The sequence below is a fragment of the Rhinolophus sinicus genome, linkage group LG02 (assembly GCF_036562045.2).
Source record: "Rhinolophus sinicus isolate RSC01 linkage group LG02, ASM3656204v1, whole genome shotgun sequence".
Taxonomy (NCBI): Eukaryota; Metazoa; Chordata; class Mammalia; order Chiroptera; family Rhinolophidae; genus Rhinolophus; species Rhinolophus sinicus.
Window position 1 is genome coordinate 122,929,045 of NC_133752.1, and position 27,520 is coordinate 122,956,564.

The 27,520-nt window shown below is 35.9% G+C and overlaps 1 protein-coding gene across 1 annotated transcript; it reads right to left on the reverse strand.

Moving 5' to 3' along the window:
* Positions 1-336: 336 nt before the first annotated feature.
* Positions 337-21,266, reverse strand: ALX1 (ALX homeobox 1). Its single transcript, XM_019754924.2, has 4 exons — positions 20,983-21,266; positions 17,849-18,153; positions 14,714-14,842; positions 337-960 (listed from the first exon to the last, which is right to left on the reverse strand). Exons 1-4 carry the CDS (start codon positions 21,206-21,208, stop codon positions 640-642), a joined length of 981 nt encoding a protein of 326 aa, XP_019610483.1. The 5' UTR covers positions 21,209-21,266; the 3' UTR covers positions 337-639.
* Positions 21,267-27,520: the final 6,254 nt, after the last annotated feature.

Below are 27,520 nucleotides of genomic sequence, written 5' to 3' on the forward strand. Positions count from 1 at the left end.
TCATGCAAATTCTGGTCATTTTAGAAGAGTTCTTTTTTCATGGAGTGGAAATTCACTAAAACATCTAGGGGTAAGAAAAAACAAAACAAACAAACAAACAAAAAAACTTTGAGACCTGAAGATAAATTCTTTGCAATAGGGAATATGCCCATTGTGTCTGGGAGCCAGAGAGGGAGAAATGGCAGTTAACTCCCTGAAACACCCTGCTTTGACATTTACCTGACAGCTCTGGTATCTTGACATTTTCCCCAGTGCATTTCTTCCTTTATCGGGTATTATTTTACAAGGGATTTCTTGTTACACAGAACTAACACAAATCAATCTATAACAGAGGAATTTGTTTAATACATTTATTCTTTAAGAAGTTGCATGTTCATATTTCATCAACTCATACAATAAAAAAACATTACTACTAAAACAGAATTTGTGGAGACTGTTGCATGGTAAACCTATTTAGTCTTCAGAGGTTCATTCTTAGATTTTAATGTTAAATAATAACAACTATTCATTTAAGCTGGTCTCACTGTATATCTTGACCGTTAGCAATTCCACACACAGCAGCTTATTGTGGTATCCTTTAAATATGAGAAATAAGAATGTTTTACTTTTCCATAAAAAGAAAAATAGGAGTACTGTATGTTACATGGCCCATGAAATATTGGCAGTGTGCTCCTTGGCTTTCATTCGAAGGACTGCGATACTGGAAGACCTCCTTTCAAACTCTGGCTTTGTTTCAAACGCATGTCCATTGGTAGCCCCAGTAAGAAGAGAGTCAGTGAAAAAATTGTTGAGGGGCACGTGGCTGAACTGGTTCTGGTGGTTTGAAAACCCTGTGTAACTGGAATCTGTCCGAGGCGAGTGAGAATAAGGTGTCATACAGGAGGAAGTGTCACGTGGTAACATGCATGAAGTAACCACAGAACCACCACTTGCATTTCCTGCCCACAAATTGTTCTGAATCTGGAATATATAAAACAACACATATTACATTTACATGTTCTCACTTTTGTTCCCTTACTTTTGTTAAACTGTATTTACTGAATTTTGTTAATTATTCATTGTTTTGCTTCTATTGGGTGGTCTGTAATTACATTCTGAGTACAGAAAGTGATTACTGAAAAAATAATTATTTGAAGGTTTCTTCCAGTTTGCTTTACTGTAATAGATCACCAAAAACCCACATACATAACCACAAAAAGTACTCTCAAAACATGTCAATCTCTTGAGTATTCTTTTTATAGTCATAATTTTCAAAACGAAATCTGAAGATTCAGTCATGAATCATGACCAATTCATGTGCTTAGAAAAGCGGTTTAAGATATGGTTTTAAATTTAAATGTAGTTTTCATATTTCTAAACAAATGACACAATTGCATTTTTAAAAGATCTATAGCTGTAGTTGGGGTGGCAGTTTTTGTTGGAAACCACTGCTGACATTAAGATGTTTGCTCTAGATATTTTTGATCAAAACCATTTTGAAAACTGTTTACCCTTTCATTGATGTTTATTTCCTATAGTCTTGAATACATGGTTCTGTGCATATTATGAGATGTACATATTTTTAACATTTATTCTATAATTTATATATGATATAGTGAGGTTGCAACAGAAGTATGACATGTAAAACAAATTTAAAATTCTAAAACATGACCATTACCAAATAATAGAAGCACAACTGAGAAAAATATTCAAGTATTAGCAAAAGTATCATGAGCACAATTACAGTACTTTAAAACATGTAAGACTGAAAACTGGGTTATCATTTGTGCCCAAGGAATTCACATTTCATATTATTAAATCTCTACCGGAAACAGTGTAATATTACCAACAAGCACAAATTTCTCTAACGTTACTAACACGTAAAAGTAACACTAAATAGAATGTGTATAATATTAATTTTAAATAGAAAGTATCTTAGACCGGATTATTTAAGCAAGGATAAAAGCACAACGATTACATGCATTATTGAGAAACAGAGAGAAAATCATGACAAAAGGCAGGAGCTGGGAGAAAAAGGGAAATGTTGCATGGTATAGCATGGCAGAGATGCAGCCTTAGATGATGAAATTTAAAAATCATATGCCTTTTGTAACATTATTATAGATTTGAACTAGAACACAGCAGCAATACACATATTTATCACACCTAGCTTTCTTTTTTAAAATCATAATTAAAATGGAATCATCAATTATTTCCACACTTACACAAACAACGTTTTCTTATATTTATTTTTACACAAAGATTCCAGTCCACTACATACAGCCTCTGGTGTAGTCTTACTACATCGAAACTTAACTGTATCTTTTAAGACAACTTATTTTCGATTAAAAGCAGAAAATATGTTAATAAATATTCTAGATCACACTGGAGAGATGTCTGTTACTCTGTAACTCAAGAAAGGATGACTCACCCAGTTTCAATACAGAAGAGAAATCTGAAAAACTAATTTCATCTCTTATGTGGGGCTTCAACGTTTGGCAAGATGTTCCTTTTAGTAGTTTTAGAGATAACTCTATATGAATATTTTTTAAGCTGCTTTAAATATGTTAAATCTGTGAGCTATATCTACAGATATATAATGGCTTGCATATTTTATTAATCCTTAAATCATCTTGAGCTGTGTTTTAATTTTGGCTCATTCTACAAAATGTATCCCACTTTAGGCAAAATATAATGATTGGTGTTAGTGATTGCTGAGTTATGTATAGCAAACCAACAAGAGGGGTTGTTAATGTCATTACTCTGTCAAACTAGCTCTTCTAATTTGATCTGGGTGATTTTCCTCTGACATTCAATCAAACATTGTGCTACAGTGAAAAAAACACAGTCACATGTCTGACAAAAGGGCTTTCAGGAAATGAAAATGAACTTGCTTGTTTATTTTGAAAAAATAAATGAAAGGCAAACAGTGGCAGGGGAAGATTATTTACATTATATGTTTATTAAAGGATTCAAGTTATATAGTGTTGCTAGAATTTAATATTAAAATCATCTATTCATATTCCAAATGCATAGAAACATATTTACCAATTTGGTGGAGGGAAAAAAAGGAAAATAAGGAAGGTAAAGGCAAAGAAGGTAATCTATGCCTATAAATTGAGAAAGTATTTTCTTCCTAAAAGAATTAACATGAACCTACTTATAAGTTGAAAAGAAATTCTCCAGTTTCTACAACATGGGCAAATATTTTTATTTTGATCAAAACTTTTTATCTGACTTGATCAACCAAGTTAAATGTGTTACTTTTGGTGAAATTATTTCTAACATATAAAGATGTTTTCTGAATAGAACAGATTGGTAAAACAACTTACTACAGCAATATTTTAGGAAGGCTTGAGAACATACCCACAGATCTCATGGGTAGCAATACTCTTGCACATTATTACTGGTATGTCCTGTTTCCATGATCTCTATCTCTCCTCACCTCCCCCATATCTTTCTTTTGTTTTTTAAATTTCTGGAATGTCTTCATTTGACTTTAGAGATCTAGCTATTTTCTCTATCAAAAGTTAGATACAATCCATAAAAGATAATACCCCCAGAGAACTGAGGCTTTGCTTTCTCTGAAGCATTCCCTCTGGATGTTTAAACATCTGATGATGACGATCGAGTTGAGACTCATGATAGCTAATGGTTATCAATGAATTACCATGTGCCAGGCATTATACTAAATGCATTATGAAGACTTATCATAATTTAATACACTAAAAGGTGTGTATATTTACATTTACTATCCCTATTTTATACAAGGTAGAACTATGCAACAAAGAGCTTAAGAACCTCACCCAAGATTACAATACTCCAGTGGTGGAGGTCAAATCTGAACCCAGGAAATCTAAAGAAATGTTACAATAATATAAAAATTAGTCTTATGAGTTGAAATCGTTTATTTACTTATTCATTACTGTGACTTTGTATGGGTTCATAGTATCTACTCTGAAAGCAAAATCCCCAATAATTGCTCAAACTGTTTCCTCATCATCAGGCCTAACATAATACAAAATAAGCCCTTCTCACAAATTTATTAGGTGATTGAAAAATCTATGAGAATATGAAATTTGGACTGATCCATTTTGATGTAAGCAAAGTTTTATGGACAATTTATGCTGAATACCTAAATTTTATTTCATGATTTGAACTCTAGAATTGCCATACTATATAATTCTAACAGAAATCTTGAAAATTATATACTTAGACCTAGCTGACTATATCTCCCTCAGTAGTTTGTTGTTGTCGTCGTTGTTAAATAGTTATTCTCCATCAGAGATGCATCTTCTTTTTTGATTCATTAAGAATAGGGTGTGGTTCAGGGGATCTATATTAAAATAATGGCAATGATCTAACACACACTTTCACTTCCGAAAATCGCCTGGGATTAGGAATATTACCGAAATCCAACTTCCTTCCACATGCAAAAACCTCTTGTACACTTTCAATTAGGTTTACTTCCTCTGACTAGAAGCTCACCTGCTTAAAAACTTCCATTCTCTTTTGGAGGGTTCTGTAAAAAAAAGTGAGCTGTTATCTTCCTCTACCACTTTTATTTCTCTTCCTTAAAATGATAGAGTAAGTACTATACTCCTCACACACGAAAATCTTCAAATAGCACAGGCAATTGTTCCACAATTGTAAGTCTCTGTTCTTTAAGCACTCCTCATATGCATTGTTTCCAGACTGCTCACAGCACTCACATTCTTCAGGTATGCTTGAGGTCATCAACACCCTGACCCTTATCAACATCCCACACCGAAAACAGAATGTCACAGTCTAGATGTCCTGTGATCACTGTAGGGAAAACCTGGCAGTATCATCTTTGTTCTGGATCATCTATATATGCTAACAAAGTCTACTGTTGTCAAAGTGGGCTCATGCTACGACGCTCATCCCCCACCAATTCTATTCTTATGTAAGTGGCCACTTTAAAACCATGTGCTAGGTCTACAAGTCATATTGTCTAAAATTGTTTATATATCAGCGAAGCCATACAAAAATCTCGTTCTCTGACTCATTAAAAGATCTATGGCTGTTAAATTTTGAAATAAAAGAATGCATATTTTTTCCTATAGGATCACTACATTTTTATTTATTTATTTTTTTTGGATTATTTCACAGACACCTACAATGGCAGTGTCTAGCACCAAATAATTTTGGGGTGTTTGTGTAGGCCCCTAACTGTATAACAGTCAAGGGCTTTACAATCAGGAACAACACTATTAAATAATGCCCAGATCTTTCTTTCATGTGTGCTTAAAAACAAAGAAAAAGAAAGAAAAAAAAAAGACTGCCTGCCTTTACACATTTTCTTCTTTGTTGTGTTTAAAAGGAGTGGTGAATCTAAAAACACTCCATATTTTAGTGTGCTTCACAATATTTAAAAATGTTCTAGGGGTATGTTCAAAGCATGGTCCAGGGAACTTGGCCAACTGCCTCCCATTATCATGAATGGAAGTTCAGCTGAGTTACTACACTCCACTTTGAACATTTGCCCCTTACTATTTTTTCTAATCAAATAAAAAGTCAACACTTAATTATTCCATGTCTTTGAATTTTTGAGTAAAGTTGGCTTTTTTGTCTCATTCTTTCCAAACAGAAATCAAATTCATTCATTTTACAATCATTTTTCTTCTAAGAAATTAAAAACTATAAATAGGAAGGAGTGAGTTAAGGGGTGTGTGTGTGTGTGTGTGTGTGTGTGTGTGTGTGTGTGTGTGTAAAATATACAAAGTAATATAAGAGTTCTTTGCCAATATATTTGTCATAAATTGAAGTAATATAGTAAATCATGGATAAGAAATTACCTTTACCTAGAAACTTAATATAGATACATTCCTTATACAACCAAAAATAGAAAGAAAAGTTTAGTATACTAAACCTGATGTATATTTCAAATACATTTGCTGATTTTATTGTAGTGAGTGGTTTTTTAAGACTTTTTCAAAACCTTTGAAAATAAATGTAAGTTTGTTAGTCTTTTCCTTAGTTGTAAAGTAGCATAATGTGTAAAAAAACATCAAATAGTTCCACGATAGCATTATATATTCTATATCCTAATGTTTTATATAGTAGATACTCACCATGGAATTTAATCTGGATTTAATAGAATACTGAACAACATGAAAATATACTCGTATGAGTAATAGACATGCCTTAATTTATTTCTAAAACCAACTAAATAATATTTTTCTACTACAATAATTTTATTAAACCCTCCTCCTCCTCTCTCTATATATAACTACTCCCACCTGCCACAATCATCCGTATGCATTCACACACACACACACACGTTATTCTACTACACGCTCACTACCCTCACATCCCATGTCCACATGCATCACTGACAAAGGCTGATTTAAAAAAACGAGATAAGGGGTTAACAAGGAGATATTTGTCATAATATTATAGCAATAGCTTATTTGCATTAAAATCCAAAAGTTGATTTTGGTTTTTCCTCTTTGACAGAATGTTTATATTTATTAACTACCCTGTATATTATTCAATACACATTATCACTATATAATTTAATTTTCCAGATTTTTTTAGATGGCCTCTTTAAAAAATGTAAATATCACTTCTTTTTCTTTTTATCACTTTTTGCAAAAGTAGTTCAATTTTTTTAAGAGACTATTACATTCCCTACTAGCCTATCCCTTCCTTTAAAATTTAGGGTGACAAAATATTAATAAGAATCATATGCTTAGTAACTTGTGGATGTTTTTTGCTGTTGACTAACTTTAAGGTCCCATTAACTTTTCTAGTAACTGTTAGTAGGTTGCTAACAGGCAGAAAGAGTGTAAGTGTTTTTCTAAATAGTGAATTTGTAACCAGTGAACAACACACTGAGACTTTGTCTAACCAAAAAAAAAAAAAAAAAGAAAGTCCTAACTTGAATAATCACACAGTAAAAAGATCAATCCGAGCATGTTTAGGTACTACCTGAGATAGAAATAAGGGTGCATTTCATCAGGGTAAATTTTATTAAGTGTCACTTCACCAAAAAATGTTAAGATAATATATAAATATTAAGTTTTTTTCAGAATCAATTTACATTTCAAAAGTTGCAAAGTATATACAGAGGGTGCCAAAAAAATGTAAACACATTTGAAGAAAGGAAAAACGGTATTAAAATTCTAACACTCAATATACACCAATAACAAAAGATGAACACTAGTCATGTGTATACATTTTTTTGGCACCCCTGGTATTTTCAACATATGTATTCTTAACCTGAAGTGTTTAAAAATGATCAATTGATCAGAAAAGCATCACATGTTAAATAATGATTGCTACTTTGATTTTTAAAATAAAATTCTATCTTACAAATATGTACAGGGATTTGGAACAAGGAAGGGTGTTTTTGCCATTAAAATAATCACTGTTAGATGTAAGTCATGAGACCAATAATTTGAGAAGAAAATCGCTTTACAGAAAAAGGAAGGCACTAAATCTCACAAGACATGTTAATGTCTGGAAATTTTTAGAATGATGTCATATAAGGGTATTTAAATTGTGTATTATTCAACTAATATTTGAAATATATGCCAAGTGCAAGATATAAGAAACATTAAGGATATTCTTTTCTTTTAGTGTTGGAAGTGTTCGTAAATTTTATAGTAATTATCATTAAAAAGATTTATAGGAAATCTCGCCATATATTCCTTAAAACAAAACTTTCCAAACCACATCACTTCAGTAAGGCATAAAATAACAGCACTTAGCATTTTCTATTTTATTTATTATCTAGCAACAATTACCATATATTTTCCATTTGTCACATTACTTTTCATGAATTTTAGTCCATGGATGATAGCTATTGTTGATTTTTCTGTGCCCGGTTCATCTTTAATGACATACCCACCCTATTCAAACTAAGTTAACAATAATAAGAAACAAAGATGAAAATATATACGTTTTTCTTCTGAATTAATAATGTAAAATATAAATCAAATATGTAATACTTTCATTTGCACAGGATATTTTAAATTTTAGATGTCCACTTGATGTCAAACATGAACTTTGAATATATTCTTAAAATCCTGAGTAATCAATTATATTCATGTTGTATTTGTGTAAACTATAAAGCTAGAATTTTATTTTGTGATATTTAAATCAACTGTGAGATTGTGCAGGGTTTTTTTTGTTTGTTTGTTTTTGTTTTTTTGTCTATTTAATGCTCCACGATTTAGAATAAAAAAGAAAATCCATAGAAACATGAGGTTTAACAAATACAGCATGCATAAAATTCTGGATTAATGTGTATCATAAGGTTCACTAACCTTACTGTTATTCACTAACAATAATAGTGTGAACTGCAAGTTATAACCCACAGGTCTGTTCCCATAGACTTCCCAGGCTTTGATGGCTTAATTTTCCCCCTGGTTCTTCTCTATTCTCCTGTAAGGTAGTTTTCATATGTATAAGCAACATTGGCATTCTTCAATAATTTATTTTTACATTTTTTCTTATTATTTTTCTACTCAATTTATTAATGTATTCTTTCCTCTTAAAATATAAAATACGTAAGACCAATTCAGTTAAATTCAATGCTTTAACATTGGTCACCTATTAAAAGCAAAAAACACAAAAATTAGCAAAGTTATAGTTACTGGGTAAAGTCATAAATCATAGTAAATTTGAACATTACAGTTTTCAACAAGTAAGTCTGTTCTCATAATCTAAAACATTAATGAACTTACTTCTTTTAGAAGATATTCTTTACCTCTGTATAGTCAACAAAATAAAAAGTAGTCACTGTGTGTGTCTGGCTGCACCTTCACTTAATTGATATTGACAAAATCTGTCTCATGCTACACATCTTACTTTTAGTATATATATGTATATATATATACATATAAGAAATATTATTTATACATATTTATATAAAACTTGTATATATTTTACTCATTTAATTAAATCAACTTTATCCATTGTAAAAACTATATTTATTTGAGTAATAATAGACCAGTATCATTATCATCTTCCTTCTAGGATTTTAAGTATTTGTGCTTTCAGTGAGAAATTTTACAATATCAATATGATGTGTTGACATAATCATCTTAACATTTTTGTCCTTCCATTCATCATAAGGGAAGTTTTATTGTATCACTGTATGACCATTTCATTGGTTGTTTCATAGATATAATAATATTCATTACACAATGCTTCAAGTACAGCTATATTGTTAACATTTCTAAAGATATTGGGTTGTTTACTTCAGATATTTGCATAAAATAGAAATAACAGTGATAAAATTGTGATACTGTCTCTAAAGGTAAATATTTCTCCAGATTCCTTTAAATTGTGAAACCACAGTTGTTGAAGAACACAAATTCCTGATACCTTATTTATCTTAAGTAAATGTAAACTTTAAGATTAGTAGAGAAAGTGATGATAGAAGAAGGGTAGGGTGAACAACATCTTCACAATTGCTATTTTATAGAAACTTGAAAATTTCCTGTTAAAAATTGTATAATTTACGATGTTTGAAATAGAATTTGTTAAACTAGAAATGTTATACAACATTAATTTGTGTTTTAAATTACTCCCAATTATTAAAAATTATCTATAATTTGCACCCACCTCTTGGTATGTTCAAACTCCAAGAGGCATAAATCTATAATGTCATCAATTAAACAACAGACAGTAAGATACTGCACAGGCCCCTTTGTACCTTTGGTAAACACAGATTTAGGTATTATTCTCATTTTATACTAAGTAAAACCTCACTGAAAATTTTGGTAGAAAACAACTGCAACCTCTTTTTAAACATTTTTGATGAAAGTATTTTCTTCGTGAGGAAATAATTTTGGTGAATGAAGTTTCAAAGTTTCATAAAGTTACTATATTTGGCTGGCCTAATTTAAAGAAGTATATTTAACTGAATTTGGTCTTTCCCTAGGTCCCTAAATAGTAAATTTACTCACAGATTGGATTAATTTAAATGCTACAACATAAGAGAACATTGAAACCTCTCTATGGTGGAAAAAATTAATAATGACTAATGGCTATTATAGAATTGTTACTATTTATTGAGCACTCCTTATGTACTAGGTGATGTAAGACTTTGCATAAACTATTTTGTTTAATCCTCACAAGTATCATATGAACTTTTGTCTCCATTTTATGAATGAGGAGAAATGTTTACAGAGGTTCATTCATTTGACAAAGATCGAAAATCTATTCAGTGGCATAGCCATGACGCAAACCCACTACTTTGTGAAGCCTACAGTCATACATTAACACCTGGCCCTCCTCATGTCTCAGGATTGAGTTCAGTAGGCTGTTTGGAAATCAACTCAATCCTCTCAATAACAGAAAAAGCATCATGTCATCACCATCATCTATACAACCAATACCACCAACTCTAGTACTAGCAATACCTCCATTTTACAAATTAAAAATCTGAAGATCAAGGAAGTCAACACTTATCCAAAGTTACCCAGCTCGTAAGTGATCAAGTTAATGCATGTGCAATCGAAACCAAATCTAAAGGCATGAAATTAGGGTTCCTTGTAAGAATGAAGTCTAGCTATAATCTTCCAGAAATTTTCCTACCTTAACAAGATATTTTACTCACCAAAATAATTATTTTTAAAAAATGCTTCGGTTTTAATAAGTTGGAAACAGATTAGAATCTACTGTTGATAGATACTTGCTCACTTTTTCAATTCAAAGACAAAGTTATATAGGCCTTTTTGGTCTGCTGGGTATAGTCTGCATCAAAAAGTGTTTGCAGCATTTGGAACAAATATCACCTAGTTCGTAATCTGTCCACAAAGGAGAAGATTTTGTCTGGATCATTCATATAACCCCCATGCCTAAAACAGTACCTAGGATATATTTATTAGATAAAATGCAAATAAGTCTAGGGAAAAAAAATGAAGGTGAAAGGGTTCTGCAAAATCTTTCTAGTCTATTTCTTTTAGCAGAGTAATCAATTGAGGAGCAAAGAGGAAAATTTAATTGCTTAAGACCACAGAGCTGGTTATTAGCAGAGATACAGAAATCAGCTGTTTTATTAAAACATGATTAATTTTAGGTTTATAAAATGCACTCATCAATGAATATTGAAGTGAATCAGTGTTTTTTTCAGTGCATATAAAATTTGTGTAATAATGTGGTGGTACAAAGGTAAGAACTGAATCATCTTTTTAAATACTTTATATTGCAAATTGGGTGGCAGACATATACAGCCCACCATGTCAGTGAGAAAGTGATATGCTGAGTAGAGGAGGATTGAGAGGAGGTTTCATGGAGGAAATACGGTTTACGTGAGGTGAAGGGAATTCAAGATAGGAGGAACAGGTTCGACACAAGCAATGAGACAGTTTTTTATAAATGTCCTTATTACAGAACACCAAGTAGTTTCATTTACTTAAATTATAGTCTTGCTGAAAGGCAACTGATATGAGAGCAAATATAAAGGGCTTAAAAAAATACTATTTTTCAGTACATAAAAATACACTACCTTAAAGTCTATTACTTCTGACATAAAACCCCTCACTTTCTTATTGTGCTATTGTATAAGAGCAATCTTTAAAAAACGAATATATGAAAAAAGCCTAAAAATTCTCTACATTTTTAAATGCTTTGTATCATTATTTTATAAATTTAAAAATGGAAGCATTTTTGCTTTCTGAAGTGATTCAATGTCTTAGGGTTAAAATTTAACTATTTCATTGCTCAGTGATGCATTATGGAGATAAGGTTACATAAATAATCCCAGACTACTCAACTCAGAAATCCTGGCCTCAAATTCAATGAGTTAATGGCTATAAGAAGAAAGCCTGGCTTAAAATAAGCCCTCAACCGGTAGTTATTATTTTTTACTGTTATGACTGTTGTCACTCTAGTGTAATGAAGACCAGTAGAAACAAAGTGTTTAGAATATTTTAGAAAAATATTAATTACTATTCATACACAAACATGTTATATAAAGACACCTTTATGTGAGGTAAGATTATAATCCACACCGAGCAGGCTTGAGGACATCATTTTCTAAACCATCTCTTTTTCATGTATTTCTGTATATGGTTTTGCTTTCCTGCCAAATTGCTAATTCTTTATTTCTGTCCTGCCTCCGACATGTTCTAGTTTCCAACTGTTTTTGTAATTAATATTTTTTTTTCTGTAATTAGTAACAGTAACCAAATCCAGTGTCTTATTGCATTGAGCTGCTGGATTCTATTTTGGTTTCTATTTTTCCCATTATAAATTTTTATTTTAAGGCACATCATTTTTTAAAAAATTTCCTTTAGGCTGAAGCGTGGAAACATGATCTTGTCATAATTTTTCTCTGGCTTTCTCCAATATCTACAGCGGGGTGTGGGAGACACTTGATTTCAGAATTTTGGGCAACCAAACACTAAATGACTTACTGATACAAAAAAGTACTGTGGATTTTACAGTATTGATTTTGTTATTGTTGACAAATTGCAGTATTAAAATAACTTTAACGACATAAGATCTCTGTGCTCCCGTACTTAAAGTATGAGGGGGTATAACCAATGTACATATATTATGGAGAAGCCACAGGGAGAAGTAGTGCAAAATTCCTATGATTTGCGAGGGGACATTTTAAATCAGTCCTTCGTCTGAGTGAAAAAGACTATCAAATGTATAATTTGTAGCATTTCCTCTCCTACTTGAGCTGCTAGTTCACCTCCTTCTACCAGTTGATAACATCTAAAGCTAACACAATAGAGAGATAATCCTAAAAAAAAGGGGGCAACTAGACAGAGTACATTAAGTTGCATTAAGTCATCATAAAGAGGTTAATTGGTGCCAGGCACTATTCTAAATGTTTTATGCAATACAGAAGAAAAGAAAGTTAGAGATAAGTCAACCAACAGCAAAGAACAGAGAAATGGAAAATAGACAGAAGTAAGGGTTACAGGGAAAGGAATGAAGATTGAAATAATAAGGTACAAAAAAGATATGTAACAGTCACGTAATGTGGGACTGACTTATCAGACTATTTAAAGTCCATCTCAAAAAAGTTCATAATTTGTAACTTTATTATTTCTAAAGTTATCACAGTCAAGCAGTTCCAAGTTACACAAGGTATATGCCATCTCCATTATTTTTTATTTTTATTTCACTGGGTGTGAGTACATTCTCTGCTCCCATAAACTAAACTGCAGACTTGAATAATGCAACTAAAGCCTTGTCCTCTTTGGTATTAATTTATTAATCATTCAATCATTCAAACATATTCACTGGGAGAGACAGTCTATTGTGAGGGTGACTTGCATTTGGGGGCCAGAATGCCTATGGTAAAATCCAGGCTTCACCACTAGTGAAAGTGAATAAATACCTCACCTCTCTGTGCCTGTTTCCTGATAAGAAACGGGGGTAATTAATAACACCTACCACATAAGGTTGTTGTGAGGATTAAATGAGTTAATATATTAAACCTGCTTAGAACAGTGCCTGATATAGTAAGGCTTCCAGTTGTGTAAACAACTAGAAAAACAATGCAGGGCCTGTTCTCATGGATCTTATAGCCTAGAAGGGAAACATCCTCACAACATTGTCTTTAGAACTCAACTAGGACACTGAAAAATATTTGGTGAATAAAATTTCATTAGCTCTATGATGATAAGCAATCAGGAATATATACACACACACACACACACACACACACACACACCACATACACATATGCTTTTAAACAGGAGAAAAAATAAGGTTAACTACTTGAAGATAAATTTTTTAAAGTGAGAGAAACAAGATGCTTTTTATGGCAGGTATGGCATTTATTCAAAAGGTAGCCCTAATGCTGGTCTTCTATCAAAGTGCAGTGGCAAGGCTGAGCTATAACAGCCCTTTTTTAGACTGTCCGGTAAGGAACCACTTGTGTGATCATGGACCGATTCCTTAACTCACCTGGGTCTGATTTCCTAACTTTTAAAATGAAGAAGTTGAATGAGGTGATCTCTGAGGCTCTAGTTCACATGTAATAATACCACATGAATAAATTTATCTAGAGAAGTGAAGGTCTCAAGATAGGTTCTTAAGGATCAAAAAAAGCATTACAAAGTACGGAAAAGAATAAAAACCTCCCTAATTCTAATTGAAAAGGAAAAAATAATTTCTAAATATATACTCTTTGAAATGAGAGCTCCCATTTTAGAGGGAAGTGTTTTTTCACATGACAAAATTTAAAAATTATATCCAGTACTAATTCTATATATGTCTTAAATAACAAGGGGCTAAAGGTTCCTTTGAAACAATGAGCAACTTCAAAGCTGAAAAGACAACACAGGAAAACAGATATTTATAAGTGGAATGAAGCCTTCATATACCACATTTGACACTAGGTTATGGTATGATTCATAAAACATTAGCCACAGAGCTAGCACGCCAAACAATATTTTATTTATTTTTAAAAGTTAACAGGGAAGTAATTCTGAATAATTAAAATGTAGAATAATTAAAAGACTTTTACTACTGGATGATGCTACTTCAGTTGTTGCAATATATAACAAGGAAGAGAGCCTGAATTATTTTAAATGAATAGCTCTGAAAGAAAACAGTAAGAAAATAAATATTTTAGTAAAATAAAAATCTAATAAACATGAAAAAAATCTTCTGGAGGTTAAAATTTTCATTCTTCACTGTTATATCAGATATAATAAAGCCTATACTAGCCCTTTTCAGAATATATACACCACATCTACTTTTCTCCATCAGCATTCTATGCAGTTTACCATACCTGTGGATAGCTGTCAGTCCTTGGCAAAACTGATATATCATAGGTGGCAGCAAAATGGCTTTTAGCTTGTTGTATTTGGCCATAACGTTCTCTTTTTCTCCACTTGGCCCTTCGATTTTGAAACCAAACCTAATTTTTTAAAGAAGGAGAATTTTAGTTAAGAGATATTTGATAATGCAAAAGTGATGCGAAAAGACTTCAAATCAGAAAAGTAAATCAGGTCAACAAAATTATTAATAAAGGAATTTCTTTATCAGAAAAAGATCCATAAATTTTACTTTCTCTTTTACCCTGATAGGATAATCAATATGTCCATGAGGCAGTACAAATTAATAGAAATAGTCAATATACTTTCAAAACATTTATTTAACATGTCTGAGCCTCTGTTTTCTCAATTACAGAAAATAAAAAGGTATTAGATTATATGATCTTGAAGACTCCTTAAATCTCCAAATTATCATAGGTAAACCTCCTCTCAGACAGAGAATGCTGCAAATCTGGAAGATATTCATGACTTTTTAGTTTGGGGTTATGCACATAACATTAACCTAGCCAATTTATAACCAAATTAATACTCTGGGTCTGTCAAAACAATTATCTTTAAAGTATTTCACAAAGTGAAGGCTCTTCTGGGTTGCACCCATACTTAATTAATCTTAGAAAAATTTAAACGTAAAGATTACATCTAAAACATATGGCATCAGCAGAAATATTGTTTATTTAGCAACAGAAAATATTAAAATTTCACATTATATTAAGCATGATAAAGACTAAAGGTAAAATGGAATCATCTGAAGTTGAAGTGTGGTTCTAAAACATACAAATGTGCTTATTATATAAATTATACCATTTGTAACAATTATATTCCCTTAGAGTAAATGCTCAGTAATCTTCAAAATTATTTTTTCAATTTAGAAGACTAACACTTAATATGAATAATAAAAGAAACAGAGCAGATACAAGCAAGTGTGAAGAAAGCCTGTGAGTTAGTGCAGCCTCTACAGGGTCATTAAGCTCTCGTTTTAATTTCTCTAATGGCACAGTAATAATATCTATCATAACAACTGTTTTGCAGAAGGTTAAATATTCACTAATGCACACTTATAGCTCTCCAGAATCTTCATTTTAATATTTTGATGTATTAAAGGGAGATACGGAAAATGATACTCAATATGTATAAACTGATATTTTTGAGTAGACATCATGCAAGCAACTTTCGGAGCGTTCTTTAGTCTTTACATAACTATGTTCAGAATATACAATATTTAGGAAAGAAGCTAGAAATCAAATATAAAAATACAAATTGTAAAAAGCCTTTCATCAAAATTTCCTTGAAATTTTTACTCTTTTTAATATTTAGTTCTAAGCTTTTACCCTCACAGTGATGGAAACATTAATATCTCAGTTTAATGTACTGCAAATTTAAGATGGCTCTTTGAAGAGTTTTCAGCAATTAAAACAAGGTACAGAGACTACCTATTCAGTAAGGTTCCTTAACACTGCTAGCAAATGTGTATTATCCACTATACCCAGGGCTCGAGACAATATCAACAATAAAACCAAACAAAATATATTTTCTTATTCTCTCCCCAGATAGTCACCGGGGGCATACTAAGGGAATTTTGTAATGAAGTTTATTATTATCTATCTATCTATTATCTATCTGTCTATCTATCTATCTATTTTATTGAGCAAAAGACCTTGACGATATCCTTAAAATGGATGCCAATTACTACTGTTATGTTGTTTGAAAAGGAAGAAAAAGAACAATCTGAATAAATTAGGTTCAGGGTGGCACTCTCTGCATGTTCTTTGACAAAAATTAATCGAGATTTGATGAAATGTTAAGAGGAAAACAAACATGTATTGCGCACAGCTGATCACTCTGTGCAAACATATTTTTCTACGGTTACAAGTAATTTAAATACATGAACACAAGACAAAAAACAAAACAAAACAATACGTGCAGAGCTCCTGTTAAAACTTGACAATTCTAAGATTCTTTGTTAGCATCAACTTCCTATATATCTACTTCCTGAACTCAGATAAAGTAACCATTTGCCTCCATAAATTAAAGAAAAAACCTGCTGCTTGTTATTCCCGCACCACCAGATGTTGTCTTTAATGATGTAAAAGCTTTATGATGGCTTAATCTTCAGAAGAAATACTAGTATTCCACTCAGAACAAAAATTTCCACTATTTTATTCATTTCTCCATTCTAGTAGTTTACGGGGACTGCAAAATTCAATATTTTCCTATTCAGAGTAATAAAAACATGCCAAAGAGAAATGCTATTCTCCTGAATTACTGTTATTTGGAACCTAATATAATATAGTTTGAGAATATCAACTCTAGTAAAAATAAAATATGCCTAAGAGACGTAATTTTACCTAGCATAATTTTTCTCTTTCAAATGATTAAAATATTTAGTAACTGGATCATCCAATTTGGTAATTTAATACAACATAAACATAATTGAGATTTTAAAATTAAGATCATTATTCCTATTGCCTCTGCAAAAATCGTGTTAACTTATCTAGATTTAAAAAATTAAAATGGAATGGCACTACTAGCAACTACTGGGGCTAGAAAATTGTAAATAACTTATATAATCTTTTATCATATAAGGGAAAATGGATTTGGTAGACATAACAATTGGGAATTTGTAAGCTTGTTTTATTTGTTCTTCATTATAGCCCAACCTCAATAAAATTACAGATTTATTGGTCATTCTACAAATAACTTACCATACCTGGTACATAACTAAAAAAACCAAAACCCTCAAAGGCTGATACAACAGAAAAAGTAAAACACATGCATTATTAAATGGATAGCTTTGATTTTGTTTTTTACCCTTTAAAAATTAAAATTTAAAATCAGAGATATGTTAAGATATTCACAAGTATTAATTTTTATGCCTATGTAACAAGTCAAGTATTTATATTTTTTTGTGACTTGTTAAATCCTTTGCAAGTAAAAAGAAATCTTAGTTGAACTACATTCATACATCATTGTTCTACATCTTCAAATATTAATGGTTCCTTTGTGGCAAAGGGCAACTATTGAATTATTCTAACACTATCCTCCGACGCCCACCCCCATCTACATATCCAAGGCGTTCATGTGTTACATACCTGGACCCTGGCCTCAGTGAGCTCTGTCCTCAGAGCAAGCTGTTCTCTGACGTATACATCCGGGTAATGGGTTTTCTGAAAGACCTTCTCCAGCTCCTCCAGCTGCAAGCTGGTGAAGGTGGTTCGGTGTCTCCGCTTCTTACTGCTGGATACATTGCTATCACACTTATCCCCAAGTTCATCCAGCTCTCCCTTTTCTGGCATCCCTTTCACAGGAGACATCCGGAGACTGTTACAGTTGTCCATGGCTCTATTTAGTTCGGTGTGAAGAGGCTGTCCTTCTACTTTAGTGATCCCATAGTTCACTGTACCGGAAGGGGGAAAACAACAGTTCTCAGGATTGTGAAGCGTTTCAGTAAAGGAATTAAGTTGCAGTAATTTAGAGCATCAGGAAAGCGTCTGCTAATGATTTATTGGGCCAGTATTAATCGGATCATCACATCACATACAAGTATTAATCCACTTTGGGCAAGTTGAAAACCATTTTTAAAAGCGTACATGGAACTCATAATTTGTCAGAATTCACAGTTCTACTTTACAGGGCTAATGTACTATTTATGCACATAATTAATAATCAAATTAAGGTAGTCAAATTAAAACATGCTCTAGATTTAAAAAGAAAGGAAACAACAAAAACCCAAGTGGGCATAACTTTTGAAAAGTGAACCAAATTTAATTTGTCATATATTTATCCACAGCAGACAAAATTAAGCTACTTACATGGCCGAAGCAAGATATTTCAATTTTAAATAATATCTGTAAATCAAAATCCAAACTCTTCCCAAAAGTTATCCTCCTCCTCGACACAAAAATCTATAGATTTAAAATATGGTATTGTTTCTATTATGTTTCAAATAGTTCAACTGTATAGTTATGCCTTCATTTAAATTTTTTTTCAAAGTGACCCACTAAATTTAAAAATGAATTTCATGGTAGTTTCTGAAAATGTTTCCTATAGAAAAGAAGACTTCAGTAGACTTGTTTAGCTTAAAAACTCATTTGCAGTACTTTCTAAATATATCCTATTTATTCTTAACTCATGAAATATGTTTTAAGACAGACAGCTTTATTTTTCCATCTAGTAAAGCACAGAAATGAAAACATCTATTAAAATATTACAAAGAAAATCAACTGGCATTCTGTTTAGGGATATTTTAATTTCAGTGATTTCCTCCAGATTTGACTACATGCTTGTGATATGATATAAAACAAATATGTATCATATGGTCACACACACACACACACACACACACACACACACACACAAATGCAAGGATGCATATAATGAAATGGGAGGCATCTTTCAAAAAAGTCAACCCAGCCAGAATAACTTTCAAAGAACTGTCACATTTTTTTCGTTTTTTCATGTTTTTGAATGATCTCATAAGGTATTTTTACAACTGCTTTAATCATTATACAAATGTACTAAACGGTAATACCTATAACTTAAATGCCAAATAGATTTTCTGCAAAAGATGTGATTTAAAACTAAATATAAAGGAGAACCCTGACTGATTAACAATACGGTTTTGTCTTGGTGGACAGAGTTAAATGGGGAACTTCGGTAATTAGGGATGGGGGAGGGGAAGCAGTAGTGAAGCTAAGGGCATCTCAGGAGAAAGACAGGAACTCTCCTAAATTTAGCGGACTGCTCCCTACATTCATCTTAGTTAATACTTTCCTATTAAAATTCATACTAATGGTGTGATGTTCGTTTAAAAGTTGATAAAGTATCACAAATCACCTATTTCTCTTATTATTTTGGATTCCCGACAATTTAAAATATTGAGTCCTATCCAGCAGTCAACACAGGACATTACAGAATCTTTTTTAAATACTGTCCATACAAATAACTTTATGTATACATCTAAGAATTCCAAAAATCTAGATACTGTTGTCTGAAATATATTCAGAAAGTAAAACCTTCATTGTATTAAAAACAAATTAATTGTTTGTGTCTTTCTAAATAAATGACTGAAACGACTTAACTGATTTCCTCTATCGTTTGCGCCTTTATTTTTGGTTTACCATTGGAAGTCAAAAATAACTCGCAACGTTGAATAAAACAAGTAAAATGTACGAGATTTTTTTTAAGTTACACTGTGTACAAAGTATTTAGAAAATGAGCTCCTATGATCCAGTGCCTAGCCAGATTTTGAACATCCATTCAAATAGGGGGGGGAGGCTTGTTGTAAATATTTCACACTTAATTCGTTTGTTATTTTAAAGCAACCCGCTCCTTACAGCTTAACTGTGGAACATATACAGTGATAAGAAAAAGTCCTCTTGGAATTGTAAACTTGCTTTAGCTGTCTCGATCTGAAAAAAAATAGGTTTGTATTGGGTTACAAGATAGAAAAGATAGATGGTTTGTTTTGATAACATTTTGACTTTGAGATACTTGGCTATCCAAAGTTGAAGATTTCACTGAGAAGCATTCCGAAAGGCTTCTGAGATGACTTTTAATGTGAAGTCAGAAAACTAGACAATGCAAAATTCCGGAGCGAGTGATTATATTGGAGATTCCTTGCTCGAAGCTATTTAAAGTGATGGGTGTTTAACCAAAATTTGTGTGTTGTATGGCAAACCCGAAGAACCTGAAATCACAAATTCAAACAAGCTAATCTAGCAACCCTCCAACTTCACAAAGAAAAATATCGCTACGTCTTGGGGGGGGGGGAGTCTTTCACCTAAAGGAGCCCAGAGTTTTCTTATTCGTGACGACAGTGACGTTCTCTAACGAGCTGTGAACGATTTCAGCTCCTCCTGCCGGGGCAGCGCGGCGGGCTCGCAGAGGAAGCGCGCTGTCTTGACTCAATTACGCTTTATTTACCGCCCTATCAGTTTACGCCTGGGTCCTAGATGGAGGAACTCAGGGACCGCTGGGGACTAGACTCGACAGCCAAAGGAGAACCGCGCGGAGACAACCCGGTGCTGAATCCTTCTTTGGCCCCCAAAGTCCGCGGCAAAACACCGCTTTCTAAAACGCGCACCGTTTCTCTGCCTTCCACCGCCCTCCAGCTCTCTCTCTCCCTCTCTCCTTCCTTCCTACCTCTCTGGCTGTCCCGACCGTCCCTCGCAACTTTTGGTTTGCAGAAGGGCTGCAGCGGATCGGGCAGGGGCTGGGAACTCACCGCTGCTGTCCTGACAGGGCGAGGTCCTCTCCAGGCGCACGTGATGCTCGGCGCGGGGCAGGGGCCCGAAGGCCTGCACGCATTTGCCCGCCGACGCTTTGCTGTAAAAGGACTCATTGTCCAGCGTCTCCATAACGTGCTCCAACGCCCCTCCTGCGCCCATGTAAAAGTCACTGTTTTTACTCGGCGGGCTCTTGAGGGCAAACTTCTCGCTCAGAAACTCCATAATCCTGGAAGCTGTCGTGGAACTCCCGGGGCGCAGAGGCTGGAAAGAGCTGGGGGAGGGAGCGGGTGGGCGGGAAGAGGGAGGGCCGAAAGGAGGGAAGGGGAAGCGAGCTCTGCAGCGCCGGGAGCTGCCCTGCTCCCAGCCCTTTAATACGTCCCGGCTGGAAAGGGGGCACACGATGTTGCTTTTATATCTTGAAACTCGGCTGGGCTACTCGGGCAACCTCCCAATTCTAATGAATATGAAAATAGGCAGGCTACTAACTCCACCCCGGGACCCCTCCGCCCCCCACCCCACCCCCACCTTCCCCCACTTCCGAAGCCTGGGCGCGTCCAGGCCTAGGTTAGACAGACAGCTCCATTTCAGACAAATGCCAGGAGGGACAAGGCCTCGACACCCAGAAACACTGTTGCTGCGACACTGGACTGGCATTTCGGAAGAGCCTGGTGAGATCGCAAAGCAGTTAACCTTCCACTCAGGGCTCTCTGCGCCCCCGCGGCCCGCCCGCCCTGCCCCCTGTCCCCACCCCGCCCCCACGCCGGGCACTCACTACCAGAAAGATTTAGAGGCGTTTTAGGAACTTGAAAGGAAATATTGCTCTAAAGGGCTTTTATTTCATCCGTAAATCGTTTATGTGGAAGATACACATTAATCCGAAGCCCGAGAAGCCGGATATATTGGCAGCTATTAACGGGGACGGCCGTGGTAGCGGGGCCGCTTCTCATTCTAAGCCAGAGCAGCTGGTCGTCCCGGCGCTCACCGCGCTTCTGACACGGCCTCGCCTTTCTTTCTGGAATGCGGCGGCCTGTGGACTTGGTGACGATGGGTGGGGAGGGAAGCCCAGCAAGAGGCGTTGAAACCGTTATACCAATGTCATCCAGCTTTCCACCCTCCTCTGCAGCCTTCCCCGTGGTCCACGATTTAATCGTTAGATCCAGATTATTTTAAGAAAACCTTATAGGAAAATTGCCTCCTTAGTATATGCCAAAGGGGACTCGCTACAGAAAGAGGTTTATGGAAGAGGACGGCTTTCAGCATTTTTTTTTTAACCTCATTACTTTTACTCTTTAAAAGACGCGGTGAAGTTACTTTGAAAAGCAAGGGGCGCGAGCGGAGCTGAGCGCACGAGAGAGGCGGCATCCCGGGCGCGGGCAGGGCAGGACCTCCGATCCCACTGGTGGGGACAGTAGGGCGGACCCTGAGCTGGCCGCTTCCTGAGGGCAGGGCAGCACTGCCGGGTTGAAAGACCCCTGTGTGGCTTTGGGACTGACTCTGGCCTCCGAGAAGCCCGCGGCGTCTAAGGAAAATGCGTTCAGGGCCTTGGGCACGAAAAGGCAGCCATTTGCAACAGGCCTCTGAAACTGGCAAATCTGATGAAAAGCTCCCACAAGTTGGGGACTAAGGCTTGTGCCTTCCAAGGGAAGGATGTGCTCCAGGGTTTCTCGCAAGGACGCCCGCAGCGCCTGTCGCGATCCCCCAGGCCAGCCTGGGAACCACACCTCGGCTTTGGGCGCATCAGGCAGCCCCGAATCTGGGGGTGGCGAGGCCAAGCCCAACTCTGGTGGGCATCGGATGGGTTCGAGATCAGGAATGTCCACCCTCCTTGGGGTCTCGGATGACTCAAGACTCACTGGTAGACCCTCTTGGAGGCCAGGGCAGGCCGCAGCCGGGGAGAAACAATCATGGAGCGCTGCCCACCTCAGAACTGTTCTTTTGCTTTGCCCCAGAAGCTGGGCAGGCCGGAAACACCCAGATCGGGTCCGGTGGGAGCCCAGTGGGCGGCCGGGAGTAGCAGCTTCGCTTCGCCCCCAGACGCTTCTCCTGAGCAGTCACACCAGCTCAGCTCACGTGGCGCCGCGCTCAGCGTGCCCTTGAGCGCGCAGTCAGGTTCTGTGGTGTTGACACTATTCTTGGATTTATATAACTTTTGCTGTATTATGATTACTGTCTCCAGAGCCCTACAGCCGGCACTAACAACGAAATGTTAAATCTCAAGGGGGCGCGGTCAAAGAAAAGCTTTCCGGGACAGCGCTCCGGGAGAAACACTGCTTGAAGGCGCGGGGACTCCAAGCCTGGCATCCTTAGCTGGGGCGAGAGATGTAAACTCTGGTGAGAGCGTACCCTGGGGCATCCCCAGCCTTGCTTAGGGCGGAGGAGCAGCCAGCGCTCCCTAGGCACTTTCTAGAGGGGCCCCGAGCTACGCCTGAAAGGAAGTTGAGTGTAGAGTTAGTTATCCACTCACTCCCGTGTGGGTTGATGCTTTCCGAGTCTCTGCTATCTTTCTCTGTATCTTGCTTTTAGATATTCTGAAAGTCTGATTTTCTCTAATAACTGCGGGGAGGATAAGAGAAATAGCCCCGTTTAATAGTTTTTTTTTTCTTTCCCTAAAAATTCACAGCAGCAAGAACGACGCCTTGCAGACTTGAGGAAATACACAAACAACTCCTAGCTATAAACTTACTTATGTCGTTGAGCTCTGTCAGCTTGTTTATAAATATGCGTCTTAAGAGCCCTAAATTCCCTGAAAAACATTCGGTGTCTTTTAAATGAAAGACATATGATCTGAGCTCTAAAGTACTTGTATACCAATAAAGGTTCAGCTCCTAGAGGAAACTACAGGGGAGCCAAGGACGACAGCTGCCTAGTAAACCGTTTCCATCCCATTCCTCAAACCCACTTTGGATGGTAGTGGTTGGAGGGATGGGTGCAAGGTGTCACCAACCCCACTTAACATCCCTGGAACCTCCTGGAAACTCAAATCTATTACACAGAATCCTGTGTGTTTTGGGACATGTAACCACATGTGCCTATAACAGAAGGAACAGCTAATGGCAAACTCCCATAACGAATGCTTAATCTGCAGTTTTTGGCAAGAACCTGGGTTGCTGTTTGCCAAGAGCTGCATTAAATAGATTTTAAGAGGTTGAGATGGAGTTTATGGTAATGACACAGCTCTAGCCATTGGAGCATTAACAATATATTTAAAATAATACTAATTAAAACACTAATCAATGATTTTTGGAAGTCACAAAAAGAAGAAATCAGATTGGAAGCTGCCTCATCTCCCCTGAGATCTCGGCTTTTTTTGCGTGATGTTTGGAGGATAATCTTGGAAAATGACCATAGCACTTTGATAAATACTTCCAGCTACTCTATCCAGATAGCGCATGGCTCTTTCCTCCTGAGCAGGCTTTTAAAACTTGCTCCTAGTCTTCACTCTTTACCCCAACCCTCCACAATTCCAAACAGTTGCCTTGGTCAGGCACCCAGAGAGCTAGTGTCTGAGGAGCCATCAGCTGCTAAGACCCAGTTTATTAAGCAAGTTTCTAATTGGGATTTTATCTCAGCAAGCTCAGCCCATCCATCACCCTAAGTCTATGACTCCACCTTTCTATTTCAACTTTGAGAGTATTGTTCATCTCTTTCCATACCTGGAACCTGGGTTCTAAACCCAAGATTCTCCTCCCCATCTTTCATGTCAATCAAGAAATCTGTGAATAAAGCTTCTGTGCCTCCTTTTCTCCTCTGCTTCCTTCAGATCTGAACCTTACAGATGGGCATCAAAACTTGCAGGAGGTAGTGGGAGTGAGGCAAGAGTGGGGGTAGTAGAGGCACATAGATCAGGAGCCATCGATTTCCTTTAAAGCCTAACAAAATTTAGGACATGCTAGGATTCCAGCACTTTCAGATCTCAGGGAGGAATGTGCAGAGTCCAGAAAGCAAAAGGATAAGGGTTAACAAGAGGTGTTGCAGGTTCAAGTCTCAGCCTCTGAAACAATGAAACACTGTTTTGTCTCTGGCATCATCGGATGCTAACACAGTGAAAAGGCTATTTTGTGGAGTGACTCTGATGCTCTGATTCGAAGTTACATCTAACATTCCTGCAGTTTGTGGTTGTTGCTGTTGTTGTTAGGTGCTAAATCCCCAAACACAGAGGTTTGATGTGTTTTAAGGAAGTATTTTTTTTTTTTTTACTTAGTTCCCTTTAGAGTCTAGAACTAAAGTAATTGAATACATTAATACATAAAAAAAGTAATTGAAAAGTCCTCTGAAATGACAATTTGACTCCCTCCACACATACACACAAAGGTAAGTTCAGATAAGTCAAGTTCAGATAAGAGATTGCCTGTCAGCTTGACTTATTTTAATTTAAAAAATTCTCACAGTATAAAAGCTGCTTTTAAGGCCCCTCACCCCCCATGAGAATTTATTTTGGGAAATCAAAAATATTTTGAGTACATACATCAAAGCAACAGTTGAAGCAATGTGTACACCACTTTAGTTTCTTTCTCAACTTATTGAAAGAAATGTCACACTTATATAGTAATAGTGGGAATGTCAAGATAGGATTGCAAAAAGTTTAATCTTAGCACTTTCCTTTTGTGGGGGTCGTTTGAGGCATATGCATAAGTAAAGCTAGGAAAAATGCGTGCTGAATCAGATGAACTATGCCAAATGTAGAAAAGCAAGGGTCTGGAGAGGGGAGGGGAAGCTGGGTGGAGGGAAAGCGCTCTTGAAAAAGTACTAAAATAATTGAATGTCATGTATGTTGGCAAGAAGCCAGGTGGCCTCATGTTTGTGTGTGCTCCGCTTCTGTTTTCCTTCCCTGGCTCCATCTTCAGCCTTCCCACAGCTCTACCAACCGAACAGATACAGAAATATATTTTGCATTGAAGAAACTCAAGAGGTTTTCATCAAAATAAAAAATAGACACACACACACAAAAATATTTAAGCTTTTCTTTGAAATATATGTCTCATCCCATCATCTACTCCCGAAAACAAACAACACCCACATACTAATATGTAACTTTGTCACAATTTGAAGCTTCTGAATTTTAGTTTAAAAAACGATTACCTGAGTTTTAATCAATCTTGTCTGTGTTCGAGTGTGTTGTTACACAACTCTCAGATATAATAGATAATATTTACCTGTGATTCCATAATAACATAAAGCATTTGGGTATTTCAAAAACACATGATCTTTCAAAGAGTGATGCTTGTTTTGAATTTATGCTTATTTTGGCAATAGTTTCTAGCAGAGTTTCCCTTTTGTTAAAGAGAGAAATGGATTTTACTTCTGCTGTCCTAAAGGGTCCAATTGAAATGTAAAAAAGAAAAAGCAACCTAACAAATGTTTACATTTACTATAGACATTGTTTATTTTTATTATAGAAATGCATGTTATTACAAATATTAAAAAATCTTAATTCAACCACGATTTTCTGATCACCTTTACTTGTTGCTGTGGCTCGTCATTGCTCCAGGAAGTTCTGAATATTGTAAAATAAAAGACAGTTAAAGTTAGAGCTATTCTATGATGTACATCTTTAAATAGTAAGTACATAGGTAAGCTAAACTGTATTAAATGCATGAACCCAGATTTCACCAACAAAGTATTAATCTTTTACCTTTCACAAGTCTCCCGCTATTTTATTTGAGCTATTAACTGGTTTAAATTCTGATATATTTTAGATACATTTTCCTGCTGATTTACTTGCTATGGATTAAGGACAGCATTTTCCACCAAAAGGTGTTTTACATACACATTCACGCGATGAGTTTTCATGTTTCCGGGAAAGACTGCCTTAAAGAACATCTCAACATAGAAGCAAAATAACTTGACGGATGTTTCTCCTTTGGACTGGAATTATACAATGTAAGTGTCAAGTCCATGGTCATTAACCAAATCCGATCAGGGTAAGGCCAATAGACAAACTCCAGGCGGGCCCAAACAGAGATGCAGATTCTCCTTGGGTTAAACCCCCACTGACTGTGCTCCACCCTCGACCACAGTTATCTTTACCTCAGGACCGGGTTTGGTCGCTCAGGCGGTGAGTTTAGAACGCACCGCATTGTAGATAGCTGAAAACCATTTTCAATCTAGCTTACTCTCTTTATCGTGGTGCTTTATGAATTCAACAGAAAGAAGAAAAACACAAACACATTTATTACATTAAGGATTATTCAGAAAAGAGAAGTGGGGGGAAGAGTACGCCAAATCCTTTATTCGAAAAACCATTAAAGTACTTAAGAGAAAGTAAAGATTAAAGTTCGTTGACTCCTGCCTTCCAACCTGTCCTGACCGCGCCCAGCAACAGGGAGTCCTGACACGAATTTTGATAAAGTGAGTTTTAACTTGCAGTGTCATAAGGAGAGTTTCGGAACAAAAAGCTCTCTGTGGCTCGCAGAAGGCAAGCAGTGCTCGTGGGATGCCAGGCCTTGGGGTGCAGGCAGGACCAGGCTCTGCGAGCCGCGCCTCCGCCGCGCGGACCCGCACCCCGGAGCCTGCGCCGTCGCCCAAAGGCATCTG

Excerpts from the sequence above, each read along its gene's own strand:
- ALX1 (XM_019754924.2), bottom strand. The coding sequence starts at position 21,208 with ATGGAGTTTCTGAGCGAGAAGTTTGCCCTCAAGAGCCCGCCGAGTAAA. Across the intron at positions 14,843-17,848 it reads TCACTGAGGCCAGGGTCCAG|GTTTGGTTTCAAAATCGAAG; the intron begins GTATGTAACACA and ends TTAAAAAATTAG. Across the intron at positions 961-14,713 it reads GGACTGACAGCTATCCACAG|ATTCAGAACAATTTGTGGGC; the intron begins GTATGGTAAACT and ends TATATATTCCAG.